Below are 12143 nucleotides of genomic sequence, written 5' to 3' on the forward strand. Positions count from 1 at the left end.
TCAGTATTCAAATTGCATATATTTCTCACAAATAAAGATTCAAAAATGGATTTTTACTCCATTTTTTAATGAGTACGAGAAGTAAAAACTGGAAATCTTACGCTATATGCGGCACACCTATTTGTGGTCCTAAATTATCTTTAGATTTCCAATTTTAGGCAAATCGAATAAAGAAGTTCACCTCTATGGTGTCACAAAGAGTTTAATTGATTAAATAAATGTTTGAATGGAAATGAGCCTACAATAACGGCCGGCCACTACACCTAACCTATCCACGTCTAAACTCATCTTTTACGCAGCCATAGAAGGAGACAATCACTTCCAGTCTCTCCTTCCAAGCAAGAAAGAAATAACAGGCCTATATTGTTTCTTTGGAAATTTTTTTGACAGACAGGGCGGTACGATTCCGATATTACTGATATGCTGGCAGTAGCCGTTTAAATTGGTTATATCGTCTTAGAAATTCTCTCTGCTCAAGAATATATTTAATTAAACATGTAGTTTGAAATCGATATTTCGAAGTGTTGCAAACGGAATGCCAAACCAATTATACATCGGAGGAACTTATTGAATTGATATATTTGATGATTTCTTCCAAAAGATGTATTTATTTTTGCAATTTTAGGTTCTACTTGTTACCACAAACTTAGTACTGGTCTTTAAGCGGTGAGCCATCTTCGTAATTGGATCCATCTTTGATTTTTTGTTTTAAATAAATTCATTAAATAATACCATGGTATATTTATACCATGAATACTACTGTTCTAAAAAACTATTTCAATGCCATTAGCAAGCTTAGATTTTTTCTCATAGATTTTTTTTTTTACAAATTTGTGTTATATTTAATATTTTTGTTTTTGTCCCATATAGAAGAAATGTTGCGAACTTCACCTGCCGATTATCTTAAATTCACACGTGGAGATGCCAAAGATTGTACTCTGGAATTAACATGCGCATCCTCAACACCCATAACATATAAGGTAAATATTACATAGTATTTTTCATAATCTGGAAATTGATATTGATCTTTAAAATTCCTTTGTTAGATTCAAACAACATCGCCGGAAAAGTTTCGTGTTCGACCAAGATGTGGCATTATTATTCCTGGCGAAACGATTGTGGTTAATATACTGCTAAAGCCCGAACATAAATTGTCAGAGAATGGTAAAGATAAATTTTTAGTAATGTGTATTCCTGCTGTGGATGTCCAAGCCCAGAATATTGTTGAATACTGGAGAAAGGTAGGACAACAAGATCCGAATATGGAACAACATAGATTTTATTGCACTTACGTTGATGATGGTTCGAGTACACAAACGACAATGGCCAATGGAGTTGGTGGCAATAGTTCGGGTGACAAAAAGGAAGATCATGTAAGTATAATAGATTTGAGAGGTATGCATTTTTTTTTTTCAAATTATTTGCTCAATAAATAAGAATCCGTTCTTATTTATAGCAACAAATTCTATTCGTATAAGTAATTAATATTATTTCCTTCTGAAATCAGTAAATTGTACGAAACGCCAATTGAAAGAAAATCGGTGACTTAAATATTATTGATTGTTCGTTCCTTTTCTGCTAAAAATAGCAGTCGATTTCTGTTATATTTTCATATTTCATGTCCGCTAATATACTTAAAAGATCCTACATTGGATGAACAACTTCTCTCTTATCACTGAGTGCTGCCCGATTCCATGTTAAGCTCAATGACAAGGGACCTCCTTTTTATAGCCGAGTCCGAACGGCGTTCCACATTGCAGTGAAGCCACTTAGAGAAGCTTTGAAACACTCAGAAATGTCACCAGCATTACTGAGGTGGGATAATCCACCGCTTTTTTGGTGTTCGGTCGAAGCAGGAATCGAACCCACGACCTTGTGTATGCTAGTCGGCCATTGCACCACGTTGGCTCCCAAATATGACATTGGTCATAAAAGTAAACTAAACAAAATGTTTTTGTAACACTTTAATTTACCCAAAGTTGAGTATCTAACCATACTTCCGAATTTATGACCGGGTTCACTCATTATCACCCGCTTAGAAAAGGTGTAGAGCGAGTGGTTCCGCTACTGAAGCAAGTCAATGACACAAGTAATAATAAATCATACTGACCGATCTCTAGATGCATTCGATGCAAGGACACTAGCGGCACTAAGCCTAGTGATAGCTGTCAAAGTCTTTACCAGTTAAGCTACAAGAGACAGACTCCATAACACTTGACCTATCAAAGGACCTTTAATACGGCCAGTTATATCACACTTTTATTTGTGGACGTCGACGTTTCTGTTTGTGAAGGCCAAACGTTGGGTCTTGATTATATACTGAATGATAGATGAGGATGATATTAGCATGGAATACTATTTTCGCAATTGTTTAATTTCTTCCAGCCATCTATTTTATCTCCTACAAATGAAATTTAAAATGTACAATTATGGCACCCGCTCCTTGTATAGCGATAGGTTCAATATCTACTTTGCTGATGCGACCAATTCGAGTACATAGGCATCTGAATATCAGTCATTGGCTTCATAGCGCCGACAATAAAATAACTAGGATTCTTTGTTGTTTTATTGTCTGCATTTTCAACTCATTCATTCATTCTTTTTTATACGCTCTGTGGTGGAAGCAAGGATTTCAAGTGTCTTGCCGGGTGCCTCCGCAGTACCAGCCCTGAGTATTTAATGCGAAACGCAGACTGTGTCTAGAGCTAAACAGAAGCTTCGGCATTCGGCCGAATCGTTTTTTAATAGTTTATTTCGCATCGAATTATGCCAATGTGGGATTTGTTCCAATCAAAACTCAAAAATAAATTTAAACCAAATACAAAACAAAAAAACAAGAAGTTCAAAGTCCTCCATATGGGGAAAACATGACTCCATGCCCAATAAAATTAAGAAGAGAAAAAATAAAAATGAAATGGATTCATATATTACCGAAGCCTACTATGCTACGTAACATATTTGAAAATCGGAACAGTTATCCTTTTCAACATTTAAAAGCAGCTGCAATAAAATATTTATGAGTGCTCAGCGAACAATTGTCCAGTACAACGGGGTCTTTTTCCGAAAGAAGATCCTTATTTTTGTCATAATGTAATACGTGATTGGCCAATAGGCTTTTGTATTATAATGAATAAATAAATAAATAATATCATAATACTGAATTTTGATTACTAAAAATTCTGTAAGTTCTAAAAGAATATTCTAAGACATAGACTGAAATACCTTTCATTGTTGTTTTTATGCCTGTGTTTATTAAAATATGCTAATATTGAACTAAAACATTCCAAACTTCTTTAATTAGAAATTTTAGGAAAGTAATCAACTTCGACATCGGCCAATTATTGGTTTTTTACCGAACATTGGCTTCGGCCAAAACAACATGCTTCCGCCGACTTCGGACGATTATTGTTTTTTTTTTTTTTTGCCGAACATTGGCTGTATCTGTATATTTGTTCATACATATCCCTTTTGAAAGCCAACTTAAATAAAGCGAATGCGCTTGTTTTAGCCCTTACTATGGATCAACTGACACACCCCACCTCTTTGCTTCATAACAATTCACGTGACGCAGGAATGAATTTGTCCTGAGACGCTCGACAATTTCAAACAAGGAATGAGCAGAAGTACTAAAATAAAAAAATATTGAACAGACAATTATTGAAATAATAGAACTGATATGAACACGTATTAAACATTCAAGAAAATATTGTTGTTGTTGTAACAGTTTTTAATGTAGTTTCATCCATTTTGTTCTATGCTTATGTAGTTCAATTAGTAGCCAGATCAAGGAACTCTGCGACCAGAGTGATCTGGTGGTGAGACGGGTAGGCTTAGCTGGGCAAGCGAAAAGGTGTCATGTGGCCCTTGATTACAGATGGGACACACGTCAGCTACTCTGTTATCAATCACTGATGAGTAGAAATTGAGGCGGCTGCACTTGCCTGATCTTAGTTGGGCCAACACTACCACACTGGTCTGCCTAGGGAGGTCTTTCTCCTCCGGTGCTATGGCCCTTGATTACAGATGGGACACACGTCAGCTACGCTGTTATCAATCACTGATAAGTAGAAATTGAAGTGGCTGCACTTGCCTGATCTTAGTTGGGCCAAAACTGCCTAGGGAGGTCTTTCTCCTCCGGTCCCTGGTCCGAGAACAGCATTAACCTTGTAGCTTCTCACCGCTTCAGCTACAGTATCCTCATGAATCCTGTTCAGACCTGTCTGGTATGCTGCCTGATCTACAGGCTCTCTTTTATAACGCTGGATCTCGCGTTCCAGAAGGTGAAGATCAACCTGGGTGGTGGCTGTCTATCCACAAGATGGTGATTTGGATGACAGCTTCGATAACAACCCAAGAGGTACTGCCTTGACAACATGTAATTGTGTCGACACACTGGGATGATCTTGGTCTCCGCATAAAGGTGATCCAGAGGTGTACTGCGGAGACATCCTGTTGCAGTTCTAAAGGCAGCGTTCTGACATGTCTGTATGTTATTCCACTGCGTGTCGCTCGTTTGAGGTGTCCACACTGGCGCTGCATAGTTTACCACTGACCGGCCAATTGCCTTATATGTAGTCAACATATAAGGCAATTGGCCGCAACCCAAGTGCTGCCGGCAAGCGACTTGAGGACCTTGTTTCTACCGCGGAGCTTATCACAAATTGTAGTGGCATGGGCGGGCGACTTAAAGTGTTGAATGTGACCCCGAGAATCTTGGGGTAGTTTGTGGTCGGAATTATTTCGCAGTCGACTCTGACATTCAACTGCCTGCGTACTTGCGCCGTCCATGTGGTGAACAGTGTGGCTGAGGATTTGGTGGGAGATATCCTCAAATTTCTTGCAGTGAAATAACTGGTAAGATCAGGGAGGTAGACGTTCAAGCGATAGCATAAGTCATCAACAAACGATTGTATTTTTCACTCACGCTGATTTTTTATGCTTCAATTTAAAATATTTCTTAAATTTCTTTAGCAATTTCCAATGATCTATACTTTTTAGCTATATCTATTTTGAGAAATCTTTAATATGTTTCTATTTGTTTTTTTTCTCTCCATATAAATTTCCAGTCGTTGGCGGCTACACGAAAATTGGAAAAACAGCTGAAATTCACTCAAACCCTACAATGGGTTACCTTGATCATACTCTTCATACTCTCCATGGCTGTCATTTATCTACTCAAATTGCAAATGCTAGACGATGAGGGAGGCCTAAGTAGAGATGGCTCAGCAGACTCTGTAGATTTTGCTGCTTGCGCCAAGGGCAAAGCGGATCTATAATATTTACTTACGAAATGCAATTTGACCAAACAACGCCTCCTTAATGCTGCCGCTGCTGCCAATACTAAATGTCGCCATTTTAAGGCAGCAAAAATTCACAAACTCATCAAACATTGTCAATGCCCGGAAGGATATGTGGCCACCGAAATATTTGGCGACATGAATGATGAATCAACATCAGCAGATCCTTATGGTTTAAACGATGAGTGTGTGCACAAAGATGGTGGCGTTTTAGGTGGCGGATATTTGCTTGGTCTCATCGCATTCGCCCGTAAATTTGCTCGTTGTATACTAACTCTAACAATGCTCTTTGCCATTGTGTTTATAACGTTCTATTTATGTTCAACATCCCGTGACAATCCATCCATGGTTATTCCAAGTAATGCTCTACTACAAGTGACCGAAGCTGAATATACTCTAACAACTTATGATTGGAATTGATTATGGGATTTTGTTTGGAATACGTAATTGGGAAAATTAAATTAATGTGTTAAATGTCTATTATTACTATTTTTGTTTTTCTATACGTTTGATTTTATTTATGATATTTACATGTGTGCGCAAACAAATCAAAAACAACTACATAAAGAATTTATTGTTATGTAATATAATAATTTTTGTGTAAAAGAAATAGAAAACAAGAACTAAATATTTAGTTTGGTTGGATTATGAAACTGGATTGTTATATTGTGGAGATTTGTAAAGGAAGGAAAAACAACAACAAAAAATGCATTAATTTTACTGTAACCCTTGAAAAATTTGTACCTATCTACAAACATGTAAATATATACAAACTACATCCAAAATTATAACAAATAGGTTTATAACTATGTTCTTAATTTTTACTTATGTTCAGTGTAGGTTTAATTGTCAATTTCTATCGTTTCTCTTTATTTTTTTAAAGATTCCCAAGTCACATTTTCAATTATTTTTCTTATAATTTGCCCTTTGTCCCCAAATCTGTACTCATAAAATCCATAAATTGAATTATTAGATTATCTATCACCTATCTGCCTCGTCTACTCTATAACAATCATTTCTCATATGTCTATAGATTTTATTAATTAATAGAATTTTGAAGGAACTGTATACAAAGTATTCACAATTATTTATGATACGTTAAACACTTTTATATTTAATAAAAAATAAATTTATAACCACAATAACAGATTAAATAGAACATTGCTCTAATTCAATACTATATCCAATATGATATTGAGGAAATATTTCTTTTGTTAATTTTTGCAGGTTTACAATATCTATTTGCTAAGTACATATATATACTAATAACAAACAACATTTAATCATATTTAATTTATTTATGCTTTTGAGAAAAAGTAACACGACCAAACCAAACAATATACATGAAACCCTCTTGATAATACAAAAAATAAAAATACAAATATTTATAGTTTTGTTGTAATTTAGAATTCTGCTGAAGAGAGGTAATTATCATCGTCTCATACAGAAACCCGTAAACAAATACTACAGTTATGTGAGTCCGATTATCATTCATCGCCAGTGCTTGCAACAAAATCTTAACAATTCTAACTAACAATTTTCTTTGTTGTTGTAACAGTTTATTATGTTATCACCAATTTCTTTTTTTTTTTTTTTTGACAAAATTTTCTATAGAAATAAAATTTTGACAATAGATAGAAATAAAATTTTGACAAAAATTTCTATAGAAATAAAATTTTGACAAAATTTTCTATAGAAATAAAATTTTGACAAAATTTTCTATTGAAATAAAATTATGACAAAATTTTCTATATAAATAAAATGTTGACAAAAATGTCTATCATATAAATAAAATTTTGACAAAGTTTCCTATGGAAATACAATTTTGGAAAAGTTTCCGATAGAAATAAAATTTTGACAAAATTTCCTATAGAAATAAAATTTTGATAAAATTTTCTATAGAAATAAAATTTTGATAAACTTTCCTGTAGAAATAAAATTTTGATAAAATTTTCTATAGAAATAAAATTTTGACAATATATAGAAATAAAATTTTGACAAAAATTTCTATAGAATTAAAATTTTGACAAAATTTTCTATAGAAAAAAAATGTTGACAAAATTTTCCATAGAAATAAAATTTTGACAAAATTTTCTATTGAAATAAAATTTTGACAAAACTATCATATAAATAAAATTTTGACAAAGTTTCCTATAGAAATACAATTTTGACAAAGTTTCCTATAGAAATAAAATTTTGACAAAATTGCCTATAGAAATAAAATTTTGATAAAATTTTCTATAGAAATAAAATTTTGATAAACTTTCCTTTAGAAATAAAATTTTGACAAAACTTCCTATAAAAATAAAATTTTGATAAAATTTTCTATAGAAATAAAATTTTCACAAAATTTTCTACAGAAATAAATTTTTCACAAAATTTTATATAGAATTAAAATTTTGACAAATTTTTCTTTAGAAATAAAAATTTGAGAAAATTTTCTACAGAAATAAAATCTTGACAAAATTTTCTATGGAAATAAAATTTTAACAAAACTATCTACAGAAATAAAATTTTGACAAAATTTCCTATAGAAATAAAACTTTGACAAACTTTCCTATAGAAACAAAATTTTGACTAACTTTCCTGTAGAAATAAAATGTTGAGAACATTTTCTATAGAAATAAAATTTTAACAATATTTTATATAGAAATAAAATTTTGACAAAAATTTCTATAGAAATAAAATTTTGACAAAATTTTCTATAGAAATAAAATTTTGACAAAATTTTCTATTGAAATAAAATTATGACAAAATTTTCTATATAAATAAAATGTTTACAAAAATTTCTATATAAATATAATTTTGACAAAATTTTCTATAGAAATAAATTTTTGACAAAACTATCTATAGAAATAAAATTTTGACAATAGATAGAAATAAAATTTTGACAAAAATTTCTATAGAAATAAAATTTTGACAAAATTTTCTATAGAAATAAAATTTTGACAAAATTTTCTATTGAAATAAAATTATGACAAAATTTTCTATATAAATAAAATGTTGACAAAAATGTCTATCATATAAATAAAATTTTGACAAAGTTTCCTATGGAAATACAATTTTGGAAAAGTTTCCGATAGAAATAAAATTTTGACAAAATTTCCTATAGAAATAAAATTTTGATAAAATTTTCTATAGAAATAAAATTTTGATAAACTTTCCTGTAGAAATAAAATTTTGATAAAATTTTCTATAGAAATAAAATTTTGACAATATATAGAAATAAAATTTTGACAAAAATTTCTATAGAATTAAAATTTTGACAAAATTTTCTATAGAAATAAAATGTTGACAAAATTTTCCATAGAAATAAAATTTTGACAAAATTTTCTATTGAAATAAAATTTTGACAAAACTATCATATAAATAAAATTTTGACAAAGTTTCCTATAGAAATACAATTTTGACAAAGTTTCCTATAGAAATAAAATTTTGACAAAATTGCCTATAGAAATAAAATTTTGATAAAATTTTCTATAGAAATAAAATTTTGATAAACTTTCCTTTAGAAATAAAATTTTGACAAAACTTCCTATAAAAATAAAATTTTGATAAAATTTTCTATAGAAATAAAATTTTCACAAAATTTTCTACAGAAATAAATTTTTCACAAAATTTTATATAGAATTAAAATTTTGACAAATTTTTCTTTAGAAATAAAAATTTGAGAAAATTTTCTACAGAAATAAAATCTTGACAAAATTTTCTATGGAAATAAAATTTTAACAAAACTATCTACAGAAATAAAATTTTGACAAAATTTCCTATAGAAATAAAACTTTGACAAACTTTCCTATAGAAACAAAATTTTGACTAACTTTCCTGTAGAAATAAAATGTTGAGAACATTTTCTATAGAAATAAAATTTTAACAATATTTTATATAGAAATAAAATTTTGACAAAAATTTCTATAGAAATAAAATTTTGACAAAATTTTCTATAGAAATAAAATTTTGACAAAATTTTCTATTGAAATAAAATTATGACAAAATTTTCTATATAAATAAAATGTTGACAAAAATTTCTATATAAATATAATTTTGACAAAATTTTCTATAGAAATAAATTTTTGACAAAACTATCATATAAATAAAATTTTGACAAAGTTTCCTATAGAAATACAATTTTGGAAAAGTTTCCGATAGAAATAAAATTTTGACAAAATTTCCTATAGAAATAAAATTTTGATAAAATTTTCTATAGAAATAAAATTTTGATAAACTTTCCTGTAGAAATAAATTTTTGACAAAATTTCCTATAAAAATAAAATTTTGATAAAATTTTCTATAGAAATAAAATTTTCACAAAATTTTCTACAGAAATAAAATTTTCACAAAATTTTATATAGAAATAAAATTTTGACAAATTTTTCTATAGAAATCAAAATTTGAGAAAATTTTCTACAGAAATAAAATTTTGACAAAATTTTCTATGGAAATAAAATTTTGACAAAACTATCTACAGAAATAAAATTTTGTCAAAATTTTCTATAGAAATAAAATTTTGACAAAACTATCTATAGAAATAAAATTTTGACAAAATTTCCTATAGAAATAAAACTTTGACAAACTTTCCTATAGAAACAAAATTTTGACAAACTTTCCTGTAGAAATAAAATTTTGACAAAACTATCATACAAATAAAATTTTTACAAAATGTTCTATAGAAATAAAATTTTAACAAAATTTTCAATAGAAATAACATTTTGACAAAGTTTCCAATAGAAATACAATTTTGACAAAATTTTCTATAGAAATAAAATTTTCGTTTTGTTTATATTATTGTTGGTTCTCTTCAATCATTATTGTTGTCTTTGATTTCAGCTTAAAACCATGCATTGACTAAACTACAAGTGTAGCTTAGCCAACAGAGGAAAAGTATGCCTGTTAAATTTATTTGGGCAAAGCCCTATAGACTGCATGATGGTTGGATGTACAGCTGTTTTGGAATTATCAGATTCCTCATCGGCATCCTCTACTTGCAGCGAAACTATCAACCAATTATCAGAATAAATTCGAATAATTCACTCAACCCAAAGTGAACTACACTTAAACCTTCCTAAACAAAGCATATCTCTTTTCCTTTGCCAAACTCAAATCATCGATTTGAATGTAATTGGCTGGGTTTGTTTTTGAGCGTGCTTCCTCTATCTTCATTCGTTTTGTTTGTTATTGTTGGTTTCTCTTCAATCATTATTGTTGTCTTTAATAAAAGAATTTTGTTTCCATTAAAAGACAATGGTCACGATCTAAAATGTTATGGTATTTGTCAAAAATGTTTTTCTTCCAGTTAAAAGAACATGGTCACAACCTAAAATGTTTTGATCTTTATGAAAAAACTTTTTTCGTCGTCGAAAAAAGGACGTCACTTGAGAAAAGAAAACACAAAATTAACTTTATTTATTTGTTTTTGTTTATTTATAAACTAATTCATTGTTTATTTGTAGTTATAATGTCGTGCAAGCAAACATCCCATATTTTTACACACTCTATTTTGGTTCAATTTCAACAATAAGTAATCATTCCATATTTACTTCGTGCCCATCAAATGTACCAAGGCAGACATCATGTAACTGCAAATAAAAATAAATTATACCATATATCAAAATGCAGAACAAAAACAGGTACATTTTTTTCAATTGCACTTTCCTTTTTTGTGTTCGCATAAAACCACGTGCCACTTCTGAATAAATAAATTAACACAAAACACAGTAATTCCGTATTCTCCGTCCATTCCAAGAAACAATCAACACACGACTAGCCGACTATCGAAGAAATCAAATTTTTACAAAATTTTCTATAGAAATCAAATTTTTACAAAATGTTCTATAGAAATCAAATTTTGACAAAATTTTCTATAGAAATAAAATTTTGACAAAATTTCCTGTATAAATAAAATGTTGACAAAATTTTCTATAGAAATCACTTTTGACAACATTTTGTATAGAAATCAAATTTTGACAAAATTTTCTATAGAAATAAAAATTTTACATTTTTCTATTTCCTATTGAAATAAAATTTATTTTCTTTGAAAATTATAATTTCCGTGATATTTCATTCGATCCATTGTGAGTAAGATCTCCCTGTTTGTAGATGTAGTCCCGTTGTTGGTGCAAGATAAAATCGTTAAAACATTTAAAATTCGACTCATTTACAATGCGAGAGTTAGCCATGCACCTAAAAAATTGTCGTTAATAAGAGGGATCATTCATTCGAATAAAAGAATTTTTTAACTAACAAAAATTTGATCAATAACTTCAAAAAATGTTCTTCAAATTTTGGTAGATTATATTTGGTACGATTGGAAACTGCCTATGAGTGCCACAGGTCCGATACCATAACTCTAAGTTTGTACAAAATATGACTTACCAGCTCTTTCTATATTCTTATATTCTGTTCTCCACTCATCCAAAATTATTTATCCATTACTGAAATTGAATCGCATACTTTTATTTCATTTTCGGTTTTTTGCTCTTCTCCATTTTATTAGGCATGGAGTCATGCTTTTCCCATATGGATGACTTTGAGCTTTTTGTTTTGTATTTGGGTGTTTGATTGAGACAAATTCAATATGAATAAATTATTAAAAAAGTTTCGGCTTCTTGACATCGTAGGCCGATTATCGATTTTTGTCCGAAGTCGATTCTTCGGTCGAGCTCTAGACAGTATTCGCTTAGTCTTCTTTGTGCCTATGTTAAGAGTTTCGAAAGCGAACAAATTAGCGACATTAATCGTCAGTAATTATTAGTTTTAATCGTTTTGCGAACATCGTGGCATTCTTAAACATTCGATTGACCAAGAGAACCCATTGGACACCCCTACTCATATTAAGAAAAGCAGATC

General features: G+C 29.8%; 2 protein-coding genes across 2 annotated transcripts in view; both read left to right on the forward strand.

Moving 5' to 3' along the window:
- The window catches only part of LOC142234868 (motile sperm domain-containing protein 2-like), a 68015-nt gene extending 62739 nt beyond the window's left edge, over positions 1 to 5276 (forward strand). Inside the window, exons 5-7 of the mRNA XM_075306076.1 lie at positions 871 to 980; positions 1047 to 1373; positions 5067 to 5276. Coding sequence (XP_075162191.1) covers positions 871 to 980; positions 1047 to 1373; positions 5067 to 5276 — 647 coding nt within the window. The remainder of the gene's footprint in view (positions 1 to 870; positions 981 to 1046; positions 1374 to 5066) is intronic.
- Positions 5277 to 5435: 159 nt separating this feature from the next.
- LOC142234869 (uncharacterized) lies at positions 5436 to 6687 on the forward strand. Its single transcript, XM_075306077.1, has one exon. The coding sequence runs from the start codon at positions 5436 to 5438 to the stop codon at positions 5715 to 5717; it is 282 nt and encodes a 93-aa protein (XP_075162192.1). The 3' UTR covers positions 5718 to 6687.
- Positions 6688 to 12143: the final 5456 nt, after the last annotated feature.

Source organism: Haematobia irritans, chromosome 4, assembly GCF_050003625.1.
Source record: "Haematobia irritans isolate KBUSLIRL chromosome 4, ASM5000362v1, whole genome shotgun sequence".
Classification (NCBI taxonomy): Eukaryota; Metazoa; Arthropoda; class Insecta; order Diptera; family Muscidae; genus Haematobia; species Haematobia irritans.

Bases quoted from the DNA above. Each gene is read 5' to 3' on its own strand.
- LOC142234869 (XM_075306077.1), top strand. From the start codon at position 5,436: ATGAATGATGAATCAACATCAGCAGATCCTTATGGTTTAAACGATGAG.